Source organism: Chaetura pelagica, unplaced genomic scaffold (genome assembly GCF_000747805.2).
Source record: "Chaetura pelagica isolate M959 unplaced genomic scaffold, ChaPel_1.0 scaffold94, whole genome shotgun sequence".
Taxonomy (NCBI): Eukaryota; Metazoa; Chordata; class Aves; order Apodiformes; family Apodidae; genus Chaetura; species Chaetura pelagica.
In genome coordinates this window covers 598,533-618,041 of record NW_009952881.1, presented here as the reverse complement: position 1 = coordinate 618,041, position 19,509 = coordinate 598,533, and the positions used below count along the sequence as shown (strand labels likewise).

Below are 19,509 nucleotides of genomic sequence, written 5' to 3'. Positions count from 1 at the left end.
GGGTATCCATCTGATAGGAAGCAATATGTACTATTTTAGATTTCTAAAGGTCAGAATTCACAGGAAATGTTAACTGGAGAGATATAAGCTTAGTTTATCTGATGGAGGAAACAGTTCAGAAGGAATCTCTTAATATGAGTGGGTTAAATAACCATCAAGTTGCACTGTTAGGTCTGCTAAATGGTTTCACCTTGTTTCTTTCATTCTAAAAAGCACAGCCTTGAGTAAGTTATAGCTTTTGCAAGCACATATCTGTTGATGTAAATCCCTGCTGTGATACCTGAATCTGTAAATTTATCTGCTGTAAATTGGAGCTGGAAACCAAGGTTATAGAGTTCATATCATTACAGTGGATATCTTCCCAGTTTCAGAAAGGTCAAATGCCTGTAATGCCTGTAGCTCAGTATCAAATACCAGTGATAGCTCAGTCCAGTTCCAAGTCCTGCAGACAATTTGCTTCTCACAAGGCAAGAGAGTTTGAGTTTACTGCCACTTTGAAATCGGATTATTATCTGTAGTTTGCCTTAACCTTTGTTTTCAACATCGTTCTTGCTCTGCTTGGCTAATTGTTATTGTAATTAGATCTAACAGAAACAAGAAAGGAAATACTTAATTTTTCAGTAGGGCTGATTCAAGTTATCCTGAAAGTCTCTTTTGCCTTGACATGTTTGATTACAGCAAGAATTGGATATGTTACCTTTCTGATTTACAAGGCACTTTATTAACTAGATGACAAGAAATTTTTGTGGATGATGTACCAGGTACAGATTCTTCAGAAAATATACTGTATTTTTCTGCTGTTCATCTCTGATTGGGATTCTCTACCTAAGTCTGCCTGCATAGTGCTGTCTGGTGCAACTCACCAGAGCCTGCTTTAAATCAGCTGTTTCTACTGCATCTTTTCAGAGTAAATTGGTCTGCTTTGATTTCCTGTGTTTTCAGTTTTAGTCTGCTTCTTGTGTTTGAGCTTTCTTGGATCCCTTTTAGCTGAATTGCAGTATTGATAGATCCTGATTTCTCAACTTCCTGGAAATGATAATACTGAATACGCCATTACAGTTTTACAGGAACAAACATCCTTTGGAAGAATCTGTGTCAGAGGCAACAGTGTCTTTTATAGTGGAAGGATCAGGCAAATGTGGCAGCTGGTGTGGGAGATGAGGGATTTGGGAAGGGAGCACAGACAGCTCTGTAGCAAAACTGGTGATCCCACAAAGCCAAATGTGAAGCCTTAGTTTTGCTTAGAGTTAAATCTCCTTGTCAATGTGTAATAGAGGTGAAACAAAGATTTCCCAGACATGACAGCAATCCTTTGAAGTCTGTCAGAACCATCAAGTACTTCATTTTTATATTACATAGACTCACAACCTCAAAAAGTTCGACCAGAAACATGTTTGGTAGAGTAATGGTTACAGTTTCAAGAGCTGTTTTACTCTGTGAATCCCTGTTGCTGTATCACTGATTGTCAATGGCTTGCTCATGTTGTCAAGAATTGTGAAAAACGATAAAACAGACCAGTTAGAAAAGGGTTAAATTCACAAATAGGTTTTGCACAGATAAAGATTTAGAATTGCCATGCAGGTTTGTGGAGATGTTAAGAATAAAATGTTCTATAAATCTGATACAGACGTCTCAGAAATTGTAGTTAGGAAGAAAGAATGGGGGATTGATCCATCATTCTGCATTTTGCACCTGGTCTTAGAGGACCTTCTGGAGGAGACTACTGTACCACTTTCTATGTTCTGTGTTGACTAAAGTCACTCCTCATATGTTGCTTCCTTTGCTTCAAAGTGTTTCAAAATTGCCAACTACCTTAGTTTAAACGTGATGCTGCCTTCTGAGATTTGAATACAGGAGTTTGATTTTTTTTTATCTTGCTGAGTGATAATGCAAGTGTACCTGAATGCACCTTTGTGGTAGCTCTTAAGCCAATAGATGCTTAAGACTGCTTAGAAGTATAAGTAGATAAGCATCTTGTTATTTTATGGGAATTTTGTTTCCTGAAACATATACAGTTTTCATTTGTATACTCAGAGGTGCTTTGCAACCATTTTAAAAATACATATTTGTTTAGTGCTTGTGTAACCAAGGGATGAAGTTTGTGTGCTCTCCAAACAGCTCTTTGGCATGCAGTAGATCTCTATTCTTTACTTTTGCTTTGCTTAATTTTTCTGAATTTTGTGTATTTTGATCCTCCCAAAGACTTTCTACATCTGTTGCAGGTTGTGATACTCATGATTAGAGGGCTGGAGCACCTCTTCTATAAAGACAGGCTAAGACAGTTGGGGTTTTTCAGCCTGGAGATGAGAAAGCTCTAGGGTGACCTTATAGCAGCCTTCTGGTACCTGAAAGGAGCCTACAGGAAAGCTGGGAAGGGACTTTGTAAAAAGGCATGTAATGATAGGACATGGGGGAACAGTTTCAAGCTGAAAGAGGGAAGATTTAGATGCGATATTAGGGAGAAATTACTTAGTGTGAGGGTGGTGAGGCACTGGAACAGGTTCCCCAGGAAAGTTGTGGATGCCTTATCCCTGGAAGTCTACAAGGCCAGGTTGGACAGGGCTCTGAGCAACCTGATCTAGTGGAAGGTGTTCCTGACCATGGCAGGAGGGTTGGAACTAAGTGGTCTTTAAGATCCCTTCCAACCCCAACCATGATTGTATGTTGCATAAGTTTGTTAAAATACACTTTTTTGAAAATACTACTTCAAACATACTTAAGAACCACGTGGTGTTAACCTGCTTTTTTCTTCTGCTAATACACAGGTTTTTGTGATAGAAGCTTGGAAAATGACCTGATGCTCCCCAACAGGACCGTTTTAAGCAAAAGCAGTGGTCCCTCAGCTTTTATAGACAGCTGGCAAGTGCCAGACACGTTAAAGTATGTCGGAGAAGACAGGCATCAGGAGACTAATTGCTCAGTCATGGACTGTTCAGAGTGCTTAAGAATGGTGTTGAACCAGACCTTCCGCAGCTGTCATCCTTATGTATGTTAACTATTTCGGAAGCTTACATTTTGAGAGAGGTGCAGTTCTGATATAACTTTGTATACTTTCTAGCTTCATTAATGTGAAACTACATGTTACCACATCTGTGAAATGAGGTACAGACTTTTTTGGTATCTGTGGTTGCAAGGTAAAAATAATTGAAGAGTGTGGCAGCTTGATAACAGAGTTGCAATAAGCAACTAATGCTTTCATAATTCATAATATGTATCTTCTAGTTTTGACAATAGCATCTTATTTATAAATCAGTCTCAGCTAATTCAATATCAACATGATGTAGAGCAAAATAAAATAAAATAGTTTTAGGATTTAGTGAATTGTTAAGCATTTAATAATTTAACAAGTTCCAAATTGCAATAGGTAATTTGAGAGCCTGCATTCTTAAAGGCTCCAGAGACAGGGAATTATAGCCTAGAGAGATGAGAGGGTGGAACAGGCCATTTAAAGCACACCTAAAGCAAATAACAAACAGTGTGCAAATAAAGTGTTTATTTGTGAACATACGAGTACATTTACTGTTTAACCTTTTGTATATTGTTGAGTTTGATGAAGAGGAAGCCAAAAGCTGACAAAAATATAGAGTTAAGGAAGAACAAGGAACAATCAATAATTATGCATTCTGTTGAAGAAACTGTTAGTTTTTGCCTTGGCACTTATAAGGGGTGAAACTGAGGAATATAAGGATGTCACATTCAGGTAGCCTTACTTTTAAATACTAGTAGATGCTCTTTGTAAATCACTGAAGGCTGGTGCCCTCTTTCTTACTATGAACCAAGAACGTTTAGCTTAACGGTTTGTAGCTGGTATTTAAAAAGGTCAGTAACTTTCCTACCTAGCAGTGTCTCTTTGAAAGTGCAATAGTTGTATGGTTTTTTTCTTCATTAGGTGCCACCTGAGCTATTCTGTGATATATGGGTTCAAGACACTGAGTACATTCGAAATCCATGCATTTCACTAGCTGCCTATGTGGCAATGTGCAACAAATTTAATATTTGCATAGAATGGAGAAGCTCTGATTACTGCCGTAAGTATTTTGCATGTATGTTTTCCTCTGGTGTTCACAGAGATGCAACTTGTCTAATATAAGAGGTAGTGCAAGTTGAAAATACCAGTGATCCTTGAGTCCTCACGTATTTTGGAAGTCATTATTAGGATAATAAATTCAGCATTTTTAATGATACAATTCAAAGCAGTGTGCAAAAGGGTTTATGATCATTATAGCCTTTAAACAGATGGAAAATGTAAGCTAAAGAACCTTGCTTGGAAGCCTGCCTCTGGCTTATAATCTACTTAACTGTATAAGGCAAATCTTCTGATTTGCAATGTAGAGTTTGTTTCTTTTAGCCAGTGATAGGGCTAAACACAGCAAGTGAGTTGTGGAGAGGAGGAAGCCACAGAGTATAACAGTTCTGTTATACTTCGAATTGGCAATATCTGTTTGATACTGCTGCAGAAGTCTGTCTTTGGAGAAAGGATTGAGCAATGAAACACCTTTGAGATTAGAGGGAAAGCGAGGAGTAAAACCTGAGAGCTAGAGTATCCTAGCAGAAGACATCTCCAATAGCAACATACTAACAGGTAACACCAAATGGGATCTGTAGTTGTCAGTAAATAGAAAATTTGGACTGCAGCATCTCTTTATGCTGTCAGTGGTTGCCTAGGAAAAGCCCAATGCAGTGGTTTCAGTGCTTGAAAAGGGAAAGACATGTTGATGAAGTGTGATGCCCCAAAATAAGAGAACTTGCTGCACACAGAAATCCTAAGTGTTTGTTGGTTTTTTTTAAGTGATCCAAGGTGAGTACATTTGCTCAGGCTTCATGCAGGCATGTTATACTGTCCTGCAAATAATAGTCATGGGGCTTAAGCCTTAAAACCAGAATTTTTTTAAAAATAAAAACTCTACAATTTGAATTGATTTCACTGGCAAATACCTGTTTAAAAGGAGACCTTGTGTATCTCTAAATATAGTTACCTATTCCACCCATCATGAAGACACATCACTCTTTATTTTTATACCACAGTGACCTCTGGTGGTGCGTGTCAAGCAAGGAAAAGCCACGGAGTTGTATCTGGATATCGTGGTCACTAAGTGTTGATAAGCTGTAGATAGGTTTTTTAAAAACTTGAGTTCCTCTATTTACAAGGCTCTAATATTTCCTATGGAGCATTATGGCCATTTTAGTAGTGAGGATCTGAATAAAGTCAGCCTTCTCTCCCAATTAATCTTTAAAGTCTAAACTGGAACCTTCTTTATTTTTGACCAGTCTCTTTGTAAACTGGACTTTGTCTCATTACCATGATTCTAGATGGTGTTGCTGGAAAATTTAGGTATCATTACATGATAACATTTGTTATATTTTGATAGTTCGCAGAATTACATTGTTAGCATTTGTAGCAATTCTCTGCTTGCTATATTTATGCAGCTTTAATCACTGTTAATTGTGAAATGTCATGTTAAGTTTTCAACAGCAAAAGTTAAATTAAAATCAGATGCTTTTTTGGTCTAATCCTGTATGCACCCATAACGTGCCAAGGAATTTACATTAGTAGTCTAAAGAATGTTAAATTTGACTGTGTTCTTTGAATGAAAAATGCATTTGCACAAGAGTGTAATTAATGTAGATATGTATTAAATATAGTAATTACTTAAACCCATTTTTTATTATTCTACATAAAACAATGCTGAATTTGCCTTTATGTGTATTTTTTGTAGTTGTCAAGGCTTTACCATGTAGTATTGACTGCATTTTCTTTAGCCATTGCAAAGTATTCAGAATGATTCAGAACACTGTTGTTAACCTGTGTGATATTTGCAAATGGTTTTGAATTTTAAATAACTTTGGATCAACACGGTTGCATAGTTTGAAAGCTACTGCCAAAATGCAGACCCAAGTCTAATGAAAATGTTACTACAAGAAGAAAGGTAAAAGGTCTTGCAACTTCTTGTTTGAATTTGTCATGGGCAAGGTGAGTGTTCTGTATGAATGTTTTAGGTTGGTAGATCCTACTGAATTGGCAAGCACAGGAAGCAGACAAGAAGACAAGAATATCTTAAATACTGCCTCATGTGATCACAACTTCAGAATGAGTGTTTTGTTTATTTCTTTCCTAGCCTTCCCCTGCTCTGAAAACTTCTCCTATCAGGCTTGTATAGCTGCCTGTGAGGTTCCAGATAGCTGCCAGAATAACAAGGTTGCAACTCTGGAGTCAGACTCCTGCTCAGTGCTGACAGAAGGCTGTGTCTGTGCTGGAGGGACCATCCTTCACCGAGCTCACACTGCTGTCTGTATTCCTGAAGAAAAATGTGGTATATTTGGATGTGATTTTCTTCTTTATTACCTGCAAGTGGGTGGTCAGATACTATATTAGTAATAAGTAGAGTTCTGGCCTGATGTTGTGTGGGTTCTGCATGTCATTCAGTTGAGGACTTTAGATATTCAAGAAAAATTAACTGTACAGGTGAGCAAGAAGGGAAAGTCATTGTGACATACAATTTTGCTCACCTTTCAGCTGGAGGATGCTTTTTTATATGGAAGCTTTGGCTTACATTTATGCATTCAAGTATTCTAAGTATGTTGATTTTGGCCTCCTTTTCACATAGCTCTTTGCCAAGGGTCCAGCCTATTGATACTAAATGGCATTCAAAAGACGTGCAGCAACAGTTAATTACACGTTTTGAATAATACATATATACATTCTCTGTTATTTCTGCCAGTGTTGATATTTATCTTCATTACAGTTCTGCCTGAGCACACCAAATTGTGGACCAATACTTAACGCTAACAACACCAACCTTAAACATGCAGTTTATTATAAATCAGATTACACTGTAAATTAATAGTGGTTTTGCTGTGTGTGGAATACAAAAGTAACTTCAGATCACTGCTTTAAAAACAAAGGCTTGGATTGGGATTTTAAGTGACTAGCCTTGCAGTGGAGACACAAAACAAAGTGGAGGCCCTGATCCCCTAGAGGTTATTGAGTGTCTTGCTTTTCCATATATATATTAAGTCTCACGCTGTCTCCTCTTTCATCTGTTTGTGGGATGTTGGGGCTAGGTGATGCCTTTAAAACTCTGGGATTTTAATACTTCATAGTTTCATGTGCTCTGTTAAATAAAATGATGGTCAAAATTTGAAGTAAAAAGGAATTACTTCTGTTTTCTGTTATCCTGATATAGCTTGTACAGACAGCTCAGGAGCACCTCATGCAGTAGGTGAGATCTGGAAAACTTCTTTAGGCGGATGCTGTATGCAAAAATGTGTTGACAGTGAGACCATTATTCCAGTGGAGTACAACTGTACAGATATCCCAAGTTTAGACTGTCAGCGATTTGCAGAAGTGGCCTTACTTATTCCTGGTGATCAGACATGTTGTCCTCAGAAGATCTGTAGTAAGTATCCCTTAATGATTATGAATGCTGCCCTCTGGAAAATGCAGATATGCTTTCTCAGTGTTTGTTTTTTCCCATGTTACACACTCTACTTTTGAAGTGAATGGAAATTACTTTTGTTTTAATTTACAGATTATGTAGAAAACTATAAAAACTTTGTACTATTTTGTTCAATATTCTGTAGGTTTTGGGGAGAGGTAGAGGGAGGGGACAAGTGTTACAAGGATTGAGATAACATGGTGTTTATTTGGATGTGAATTGTGTTTCAGCTGTACAGGCTACTGATTTATTTTTAATATCCAAATGCAAATAAATGATACAACTAATTCTGAGAAAAAAACCCACTGATTATTGCTTATCTGATTTACAAAGTGAGCTATAAAGAAAGGATAGAAAAGCTTTTTTTTTTTTTTTTTAATTAATCCTTATTTAAAAGGTCTATATTGAGAATGAAATTGCGACCAGTTTTTGTATTTTGACCACCAGCGATAACATTGCAGTGAATTTTCCACATTATTTATTTATTTACTTATTTCTAAATTCTTGTGAGGATTCAGCTCTGATTTATCTTTGCCCCTCTATGGAGAGTATTGCAAATGCTGAACACTTCTAAATATTGCCTCAGGGTTTTTTTTGCTAGTTTGCTGTGGTTTTCATATGCATGTTGTTATTTGGAGATCTGGAATATCAGACTGCAAATAATGCTTGCCACTGCTATGTTTGACTTATAAATGGATGAGATATTTTAGAAGGTTTTTATTTCTTTCCTTTTATGCAATAGTTTGCAATCAGAGCCTCTGTGAACCCCTAATACCCGAGTGTAATGGCTTGGAAAAGCTGGTCACTTACTACAATGAAGAATCCTGTTGTCCTCACTATGTTTGCGGTAGGTTTCTTTAGAAAAGGTAAAAAAGTTCACGCTGTAAAAGTCATTCAGTAAATGAAATGCATCAACTTATAAGCAGAAAGGCAATTAGTGTACACATAATTGTTAGTATGGCCATTTGCAAAGTTCTTTTTCATCTAAAAGCTCAGGGTTAGTCTGTGCCCCAGTTTGAGCAGATAAAATGATGGAGTTTTGTTTTAATGATCAGGTGAGAATGTGTCTTTGCTCTCTAGAAAAACTTGTACTTTGTATTGCAAAAGTATCTTGTAGTATTTCTCTGCACTGCCACTTCTTAGAGATACAGTGTAGCAAAGGAGGAATACTAAAAGTCACATAGAGAAATAAATCTCTTGTACTATTTTCAGAATGTGATCCAGCAAAATGTGAACCAATGGAGCAAATGCCAGTTTGTCAAGATGATCAAACACTAATTGCTGCTCGGGTGGAGAGTACCTGCTGTATTTCCTATATATGTGGTACAGTATCCTGGCAGGTTGAGATAATTTTTGCATATGAAATGATGTCTACTATCTTGCCAGTTAAGGCCCCTTGTATTTCATTTAACTCTCTCAACATAGTAAGTCTAGAAAGTGGTTTAAAGAATGGGCATTAATTTTATGAAACATAAGAAATGGCAACAATCACCAAATTACAAAACAGCTTTGTGCAACTGAGTAGCATTCTTGGGTCATGTGGAAGAGTGGTGGTGGAGTCCATGGATAAGGTAGTTGAGGGCCTCTCTGTACAGTGTGTGGACTGGCTGCCAGCATATGTTATCTGAAAGAAGATAGAAACTGTATGTGCTTTTGCTTTCAAATCCTATTGTATCAGCTCTGGCCCATCTTATTTGATGGTAAATATCCCATATGAGAGTATTTGTCCTGTTTGGAGTTTGGCCTTTAATGACTTAATACAGTAATGAAGTTGCACTTTTCAATCAATATAGAAGTTTTTATGTTACCATACAGTTGTTTTCTGTATGATAATAATGTGATGGTGAAGCTCTATTGAATTTACTGTATTTTTGCACATAGATACCTGTGAATCAAAGGCCAGGTTGTCTTGATTAGCTCTTCATGTGCAATAATTTGAGCATTAATAGAAAAATTGAATTGCACTTCAGTTATTTACTGTAGCCAGTTCACTTTGATCATGTGATGGCAATGTGCTTGCTGTGTTTAGCTCTTCTAGCTGTCCACACAGCATCCTGGTGTCTGTTTGTCCTGTAATTATTGGAAAGTACCTATTGTGATTTTCATATGTGTTCATGTGGGAAGATAACACCGGGATTAAAGGAGATGCCCTTTATTATGGATCAAAGATCTTATCATTCAGGTAGAGGAACATTCCTAAGAACAACAGGGTGACTTGGTAGGAAAATCTAGCAAAATTGTTCATAACAGAAAGGGAGAGAAAATCCTGATTTTTGTGATCTGGCTCACAAACAATGTGGGCCTATAAGGAATGAATGCAGAGTATCTTTGTTCCCTTTCATATATATCTGTGACAAACTTTTTATGGGCATGTTTCCTGGGCAGTTGTAAATGGTTTAGATTCAAATAATTTTTTTTCTGCAGCATGTGGGGCTTGCTCTGATCAAATACCCAAATGTCAAGAAGGAGAAGTTCTTATTGTGGATGGCAACACTACAGAGAGGTGTTGCCCTACATACCAGTGTAGTAAGTTTGAAATTATTTTGATATTTAAGATAATAGAAAACGTGTCAAATTTTATAGTGTGGATGCTCAGTGCCAGAAATGGCCTACTAGAGATACAACTCCCCTTGTGCAAGCTATCATCTATAGTCCAGAATAGATAACCTTTGTTTCTAAAACATCATGTGCCTAAAGCATTATCTGAAGATCTGTATCATGGAGACAAGTGAGTAATTTTAGACCCCAAATTCTGGAGATGTAAAACTGTTTTAAATATTTGCCTAGAGTAGTTGTACTCCACACTACTATTACCTGATGGCTAACAATTACATTTCTATTATTAATCTTTTAAGTAAGATGTTTTCTGAAGGTGCTTATTATTAATAAGTATTTTACTATCTCTTGATTCATATTTCCGTTAATCAAAATATGAAAATCTTGTGTTTATTGGACTTTCTTTCCTTGAATTTTAGTTTGTGAAACACATCGTTGTCCCGAGTTCAGATGCATGCTGGGCATGTCTTTGGTGGAGGTGTGGAGCCCAGAGAAGTGCTGCCCCTTTCGGACTTGTGGTAAAAAGCCTGATTTTCATTTTAGTTGCCTTAGACAATAAAGTACTGACAAGAGCTTTGGGTTTAAGTGTGGTTTCAGCCAGTTATACTATTTTGATCTGCTTATGAACAAATAGTATAGAAAAGTCATCTCATGGTACAGAACTTCTAAATCTGCCTGGTTTAGGATTGGTTTTTTTTCTTTATAAGGGTAATCTTAACATTTTTTAATAGTTTGTAAATTGTTTATGGCTAAAAAGAAAGGTTAGGTTCCCAGGCAGGAATTTGACAGTGTATGAAGAGGATGGTATATCATACATCTCTGATGCCTTAAACACAATTCTCTGTTGCTTTATATTGATTGTAATGATTGTCATTATTGCAAGGAGGCTAGAGGACAGGATGGTCACCTTTTTTAAAATATGTTCTGCAGTTGATACAATGCCGTAAATTGTTGTAATAAAGAAAGGTGGTTATAGAAACTGATATTAGTTTTTAGGATGGAATAAAAATCAAACACAATTCTGGACTCCCCAGGTGGGTGTATGTCAAAAACTAGCAGAACTCTTACTTGATGACTTGTACATCTGGAATTTGTGTTGTTTGAAGAAAATGATAGTAGAACTTTCTAAACTATTGTTTCTGTTATTGTATTTTGTTTTAGAATGTGCATGTGAAACAATCCCCAAACCTCAGTGTGACCTGGTATGAAATTCATCTTCATCAGTATTCTTCTATTAATTTCTTAATAAATCTATAATCAGTATCTTACTAATAGTTTTATCAGTGAAATATGAAATGCCATGTCTTTCTCTTTAATATTTTTAATTGCTTTGCAAGAAGATATAACAGTTTTTAATAAGCCAGTTAAGTTTAAATATCTTTCAGAGTAAAATGGCTGTATAGCATTGCTATTTCTGGAGGTTTTGACCATACTCTTCCCTGAAGTACTTGTAGAATGTAACTACTTTCATGCAGCCAAGGGTAAACTTTGTCTTTAAATTGTCAAAACTAAATACTTTAAAGGATCGATGTTTTGTTAATATTCTTGTAATAGTGAATATTTTAACGTATATCATAGACTGAGACCACTGACTAAGCAGAACTTTTAAGCTGTATTTCCTTGTGACTTGTTCTGCATTACAAGGTGGTTATTAGCATTGCAAGGTTAGGTTTTCAGTCAGTACTTGGTATGCTTTAATTTTGCTTTCATTATTTTATCCAGAAAATATTACTGCAATGGGAATAATTTATAAAAATTATAATTTGGAGTCCAAGGAAGAAATTGGAAATAGTGCTCATTTTTTTAATAGAGAGACTTCAAAGTACATTGTGACGTGGTTGTTAGTACTTTCATTTTATAGATGAAGCAAATTTGGAATAAAAAATCAAGACTTGCAGAAGACTAGGAGAAAAAAATCTTAATATACATATGTATAAATAATAACAGGCAAAAATTAAAAAGTACATCTGTGGTATTGAAATACTATTTATACGCATTAGGTATTCCATGTAAGAATACACTTCACACTGCCAGGAGATACCTGTACAAAGTCAAACCATTGCAGTTCATCGTTGGTCTGCCTTAGTCTTTTCTGTTCTAAATAGCTGCAGAACCAACAACCATTCCTATTTTTGAAGTGTAAAAAAGAATAACATTTGGTTATCATTACTAAGTTTAATGTCTCTGTGTGTGTTGAAAGTGGTTAAATATATTTCTAGGGGCAAGAGATACTGCTACTCAAATCCTGAAGGAAAGGATCATACAAATAAAAAAATACTGTAAATTCATATTTTTCTTTTCTGCTTTTATATGCTTAGGGGCAGAAACTTCAGATAGATGAACAGTTCCAGAACAGTACAGAAAATATCTGTAACTGTGTTAGGTACAAATGTGGTAAGTCAGAAAATAATTTAATTTAACATTCACTTTGAACATGGTACTGAGGAGGAAAGAACTAATGTAATTCACAAATAGTGTAAGGAAAGGCAAGAAAACAGGACCCCTCACTAAAAAATTGATTGATAATGGCCTGTCCTTGTGTTCTCTCAGTTCCTGCAGCAGGTGGTCTGTGCTGTGAAATAGCAAAGAGAATTTTGGGAAAGCTGGGTAGTGTTGACTAAGCAGCCTGCATATTGCTAAGCTGCAGTAAGGACTCCAGCAAGAAACTCAAACACGCACTCAGTGTCCATATAAAGAAAAGTCCTGCTAACCCATTGTGGGACTACTCAGGAGCTGATAGACTTACTCATGTGCTTTACAGGATCAAGGATAGCATTCACCATCATGCAGATTAATCTTAGAGTATGCCCAATAGCATCTGAGAAACTCAGGAAAAAATAATTCCTGTGGGGCACCAGTTGGCCAGCAGAGTTGGGATTGTGCTTGCCTAGCTTTCTACAAGATGATGTGTGTCTTCTCAGCTAATGGCTGAGCTAATGGCATCCTATGTGCCATCAGTAATCAGTGGGGAGAAATATCTATTTCTCAGGTACTTTTCTTATCCCAAAGTAGACTTACAAAGCAAATCAGTTGAAGAAGCCTGGACTGTCCTTTTGGTGGTGCAGCTAACAGAATATTAAATATTTATTTAGATTTCATGCAGGGTTGTATTTGAAATTATTTGATGATTGTGGGGAAGCATCAGACTGATAATTAACATCTGACCCATAATTCTTTAAGAAGTAGAATAGTTTTTTCCATTCCTGTTTAACTGTTTGAAACATTTTTTTAACAGAGTTTTCATATTAAGCTGATTATCCTCACTCAGCATGCTGTTTATTTTTGTGTTTCCTTATAGTGAGAGACAAAGTTTGCCTGAGTAATGAGAGAGGAGTGCTGCTTCCTGGTCAGACAATTGTGGAACACAGTACAGATGGCATTTGCCATATTTCTCACTGTACAGATGTGATTGACCCCTCCACTAAATATTACCAAATAAATACATCTTCAGTAGACTGTGCTGTCAACTGCAAAGCTGTAAGAAATTCAGAATTTGAGACATTGTATTGTGACTGCTGGTCTTAATGGCATTTTGATGTTTTTTGTTGAGTAGATTACAGTCAGAGGAACAAGATGGAAGGAGTAACTCTGAGTTCTCCCTCTAATGATGTGCTCCTGCAGTTCTGATAGATGTTTATAGAAGTGTCACTCATGTTTTCTTCCCCATGTAAATCTTACACAAATTAATGTCTATAGCATGTTGCCACCTTGCATCCTTGTATAAATTTAGCTGCAATATGAACAAACTGGTAAAAATTCCATGCAGATGGTAGCTCAGAAAGATTTGGGAAGACTAATTATAAATAAAATAATAACTTTAAATATGGCAAAAAACAGCTCTATAAAATAAGCAAATGAGACCTTCTCCTTTTACAAAATATACATTGCTATGGGAATATTATATAGATTCCTTTTCTAATGATATACTTATTTGAAATCTGTTATGTAAATAGTCAAAATTTCAGTGGTTCTTGAAGTAAGCCATCAGACATGCATCTGAAATAGTAGAAAGACCAGTTTATTCTCTGAGTTGGAACTTGTCTCCATTTACTTCAATTAATATCAAAGGTATTTTGTAAAAGCTTCATGAATGTTCAGTGTGCATAAATGTAAGATGTGCGGTTTTGAAAGTTATTTAAAAACCATCTCTCTAATAAGCTGCCTGAAAAAAATCTGCCCGTTATTGGTAGTAAAATGTCACTCTGCAAGATGTTGTTATACAAGGAATAATATGTTTGATTTTGGCAGAACCAGGTCTATCAGCCTCCAAAAGATTTAACAACTTGCTGTGGTAGCTGTAAAAACACGTCTTGTCTCCACACTTTCAGCAATGGCACAGTTTCCAATTTTAAGGTAAGTTTACAAGTGTCTTATTCCCTTGAAATATTCACAAAGAAACAATAAAATTATAAGACACTCTATACATGTTGCCATATGAAATATGGAAAGACGGGCTTTATTTGGCCAAATACTAGGAATAGTTTTGCATATATGCAACATTACTGTATTCAAGAGTCAGCCATAGAGCTGTCTACAAAGATTATGGGATTTTGATATATCAGAGAATTATCATCAACTTGACTGTTTTGGAACCTGTTCAGCGTTACATGTTTAGCAGGCTTGGAAGTTCTGTACTTAAACACAACTTTAACATGCATCTAAATTATATTTTGCTGTATAAGTATTTTTTTTATTCAGACAAGATCAGTTTATTACATAATAAACACTTAAAATGCTGGTTTTGATTAGTCATTGAGTAAAGATTCTGTTTTACAATTTTTTAACAGCCTGGTACTGTTTGGATTTCAAACTGCATCAGATACGAATGCACTAACACAGCAGTAGGACCAGTTCTAGTTTCCTCTTCAGTTGGCTGCCCACCCTTTAATGAAACTGAGTGTGTGAAGGTCAGTGTTCAAAACATTGTTTGCATTCCAGCTATGATTTATTTGTTTTTCAGAGTGTGTCTCAGATATAATGCTGGTGAAAGGTTTTTTGCTGTTCTAAGCAAACTTAAAAAGCTAAGGCAGAGACATAGATCATCATGGCTTGAAATGCTGAGGTGGACATCAAAAAATTGAACTCCTTTTAGAAAGCTGCAGTTATTCTTCCCCCTCTGGGGAGGTCTTCATGCTACAACAGTGCACAGAGCCATGAGTCTCTGCTCTGGGGCATGGGTGGCTCCTCATTTATATGAGATCTCTTCATGCTTTGAATTTTAATCAAGTGGTTTTTGGTAGTCAGTATGGCCCGTAAAAGAAGTCAGGAGTTTCATCTAAGTAGCACAAGATGGTGTCAGACCTAACACCATCATTCCCTCCCCAAATGGGGCATTTTGATAGCTGGTGTTGTATAGGGGCATTCAGCTAAACCTTCAGTCATTCAGCACAGTGCTGTATTTGCATGAAAAATGTTGCAGAGCTTTCTCCAGAAGATATTTTTAATAATGCAGATATATGGGAATGAATTAATGAAAAAATCCCAAGTTTTTTCCTCTTTATTTCTCTCTTGGTCAGGTTGGAGGCTATGTTGTTCCATTCTTAGAAGGATGCTGCAAAACATGTAAGTGATTAATGACAATTCCTGCCTCACAAATCTGTCTGATTTGTTGTTACCTTAGAAATTAGATTAATTCTTTCCTTCACGGAAGCCTGATTCAATGATCTCAAAGGTTGTGCTTTTCCTAGTGTTAGACCTGTGAATACCATTGAAACTAGTGGAGTTAAATCAGAAGAAAGCACTTTAACATTGAAGGGGTTACTCCACTGATAGTGGTTGTGTCTGGCCAACTCACTAAAATTGCTGCCTCGTGTAGTAGTTCTTACGTAGAACTCCTCAAAATATTAGTTAGTGCAGATATAAAAAGTCCTGTGTTTTGGAAGGCACCTTAAAACATGCTTAATTTACATTAATATCTTCATATTTTGTAAAAGTTAAGGATAATCTATGCAGTTTGTAAGCTGATGCTGTAAATAATGATCTGATTGTAATATAATCCTAGCTTCCATTAACAAACATAGTTTAGAAGCTTTCAGGCAGTATCTTTTAAAATTACTTACAGGTAAAAAATCCTCCCTTACTTGATTGCCAAGATGTGTTTTGATATCTGTGTGAGCACTACTAAAGGTTATGCGGAAAAATAAAATGCTTCTCTGAAGAATATCTTCTCATTAATATTATATTAATATCTTAATATAAATCAAGAACTAAGTACATTTTTTATTAACACACTGGTAAATAGCTGAGACGTTTTGGCTAATATAATGAAAAACTTAGACTGGGACAGACACCTAAGCTGAATAATTTAAGCTCAAATACTTGGAAGTTGGCAATTATACAAGCAACTGAAAAGGAGTTTTTATATCGAGCAGTATCGTATTATCTTTTAAGAAGTGCAAATATCTCACTTAATTTGCCTAAGTGTCTGGAATAGTGACCTAAAAGCTAAAAATAGTAGGAGATAAAATGTGGGAGAGAGCTGGATACAAGTGCATGTATTTCCTGCTGGGTGGGATGGGACTTGGAACAATGATGACTGCCAGATTGGGTACCCATGCACAGTTGCTGCAGTGGGATATATGTTGCCAAGTGGGAAAAACCCTTTAGTGTTATTATGTATTACATTTTGTACTACAAAGATTATTGAAACTGTGGAAGGTTTATCTGCCTTTTTTTTCCTGCTCCTGGTCACTGTAAGGGAATAGTAATATCTCTTCATGCTTTTTAACTTACGTGGACCTATCTTTGAAGCACTTGTCCTAGTTCTGTAGCCAGTTCTCCTTAGGCTCTTTGAGATTTTGTTTTTGATTATCTGGTTTTGATTAGCAGCCATATAAACCAGCTTCTGAACAGTTTATTAAAACCATTAAAAATATATTCAGCTACTTTTCTGCAAGGCAGATCTTGCTACTGTACTTAGAGAAAGATCATAACAACATTCTTCAATAATTAAGACAAAAGTAAGTTATTAGTCTGAGGCGTGCATTGCGAAGTATAATCAAATGCTTGGAAAATCCAGTGACTTCTGAGATACTTTTACAAGTAGATCCATAGTTTTGATTTCACACCTGTCTATATACAACATAATACCTCTATAGGTAGCTCAAACAAATCTGACATAAGAGCTCTTAGTCGATTGTATTTGTGTGAGATGTTTTGTGAGAAGGGTTATCAAATTTTTATTTTCTTTTGAAGTACTTCACCATTAGAAACGACTGAGATTTTTGCTTTCAGTTTTAAGTGCTATTTGAAAATTAAGTGCCAAGAGTTCCATCTAAACCTAGAGAGTTTTTATAAACATTGCTCGTAGGAAATTACACAATTTCTTTATTGTAGCACCAAAGGACAACATTAATTTAGGGTACCAGATTGTCTTAGTTATAACAACATTGATCAGATTCTTCCTAGTTTTGACCTTAGCAATGCAAGTAATACCTGGTCATGGTCCTGAGCTGCTGGTACAGTGATCCCTGCCTGAGCATAGAGGTAGGACCAGATGGCCTTCAGAGGTCCCTTCCAGGCTCAGCCATTCTGTGATCCTGTAATAACCAGACGTTTGAAGGTTGAATTCTTTTCTCAAATACACCAAAATCTAGTAACTCCAAAATGTTTCATACTGATAGGGAATCCTCTGTAACGTGTACTCTTTTCAATATGTAATATTCTTACCAGGTTCTTCAGTGTCAATGCTCCTCCCATTCCCTGTTAGCCCAGTCACTCCTACAGCCTATGCTAGCTGTAACACAGGTACATTTTCCTGGAAATAAGTAGGACCAACCCAAACAGCATCATTGTTGATTTCCAACAATGTACTCCCTGATAGGAGCATCAGGCCTTATGCTACCCAATTATACCAAAAGCTGCAGTGTAGTGTAACTGCTCATGGTTCAGAGTGGCTCACATTTTGGTTTGGTTTTGATTTTCATTTTGCACTGTGTGGGCGGTGCATTGTTGTTAGCCAACAATGTACTGTTGGTAGTAAGCACTTGCATAGTCTTTAGCTTGCTGCATGTGTAAAATTGCTGTGTTAAAAAATGTAAGCTAATTCCATTAAATTTTCAGTGCTGTAGAACATAGAGACTAATGGCTTTGCTTGTTAAAGCTTTTTATATTAAAAGCATTTTTGCAGATGATGCCTCATATACTTGTGCTTCCAGTGGCACAGACAGTATGCTGAAAATAGCGAGTCTGTGTTTCTCCAGGAAAATTTGAGATTATCTCTTTTCTTTTTAATAAAGCATGTTAATTATTTTAATTACAACATGGTATGAATGCAATTGTCTTGACATTTATTTTGTGGAAGCAGCTCTATATTTCTGTAAGAGAAATGATGTTGACTGTAATGCTGTACATCACTGAGTGATATATCCATCGTTAAATTACACTCGTGACTCTAGGAGTATTATGCTGAAATCTGTATTACTCTTTCCTGTTGACATAACTTTAAATGACAGAGGTGTTATGAGTCCACACAAAAACCAAGCAAGGGTTTTTGATCATACAGACCGTGAAAAAGAATCTCATTATAACATGACACGTATATGATGCTCACATGTTCTGTAAGGTTGTTCATGGGAAAGTATATTACATTGTAAAGCTCATTAACAGCCACTGGACATGAAAGTACATGCATGAAAACACATTATGTATTTATTTCTTTGAGATATTATGTACTTTTACTATAGTCTGGATGAAGTCATAGCCACAGCTGCACTGAATTCTCCATCCTACACTCCATGTATAATGTAAAAGAAGAGAGGATATGAATAGGATTATGAGGAACATAAAATAATGGTGAGTTTTTTATTTTGAAAGAATTTTTTTCTTAATTTCTCAATTTACTTTTTCCCTAAGCAAGTGTGAAAAGAAAGTTTCTGTGAGTGCTCTACATGGATTCACAATGGGGAAATCACACTTAACCAATCTGATAGCCTTCTATGTTGTTATAACATAGATGAGGGGAGGGCAATGGATGTTATCTACCTTGACTTCAGCAAGGCTTTTGACACTGTTTCCCATAACATCCTCTTAAAGAAACTTGGGAAGTGTGGGTTAGGTGGGTGGACAGTGAGGTGGTTTGATAGATGGTTGAGTGACAGAGCTCATAGGGTCATGACCAATGGAGCAGGGGTGAGTTGCTGGCCTGTGGCCAGCAGTGTCCCCCAGGGGTCAGTGCTGGGTCCAGTCTTGTTCAACCTGGACGAGGGGACAGAGTGTATCCTCCGCAAGTTCTCTCGTGGTACAGAATTGGGAGGAGTGGCTGACACTCCAGAGGGCTGTGCTGCCATCCAGCCTGACCTGAACAGGCTGGAGAGTTGGACAGAGAGGAGCATAATGAGGTTCAACAAGGGCAGATAGAAGGTCTTGCACCTGGGGAGGAGCAATTTCATGCATCAGTATGTTAGGGGTTGACCTGCTGGAAAGCAACCCTGAGGAGAAGGATCTTGGAGTCCTGGTAGACAATAACTTAACCATGAGCCAGCAGTGTGCCCTTGTGGCCAAGAAGGCCAGTGGTATC

The 19,509-nt window shown here is 36.6% G+C and overlaps 1 protein-coding gene across 1 annotated transcript in view; it reads left to right on the top strand.

Moving 5' to 3' along the window:
- Window positions 1-19,509, top strand: part of OTOG (otogelin) — a 96,689-nt gene that overhangs the window by 74,744 nt on the left and 2,436 nt on the right. The window contains exons 40-53 of the mRNA XM_009995393.1: window positions 2,766-2,986; window positions 3,890-4,028; window positions 6,117-6,311; window positions 7,185-7,397; window positions 8,179-8,283; window positions 8,649-8,759; window positions 9,861-9,962; window positions 10,412-10,510; window positions 11,154-11,194; window positions 12,311-12,386; window positions 13,291-13,469; window positions 14,241-14,345; window positions 14,780-14,899; window positions 15,509-15,554. Coding sequence (XP_009993695.1) covers window positions 2,766-2,986; window positions 3,890-4,028; window positions 6,117-6,311; window positions 7,185-7,397; window positions 8,179-8,283; window positions 8,649-8,759; window positions 9,861-9,962; window positions 10,412-10,510; window positions 11,154-11,194; window positions 12,311-12,386; window positions 13,291-13,469; window positions 14,241-14,345; window positions 14,780-14,899; window positions 15,509-15,554 — 1,752 coding nt within the window. The remainder of the gene's footprint in view (window positions 1-2,765; window positions 2,987-3,889; window positions 4,029-6,116; window positions 6,312-7,184; window positions 7,398-8,178; window positions 8,284-8,648; window positions 8,760-9,860; window positions 9,963-10,411; window positions 10,511-11,153; window positions 11,195-12,310; window positions 12,387-13,290; window positions 13,470-14,240; window positions 14,346-14,779; window positions 14,900-15,508; window positions 15,555-19,509) is intronic.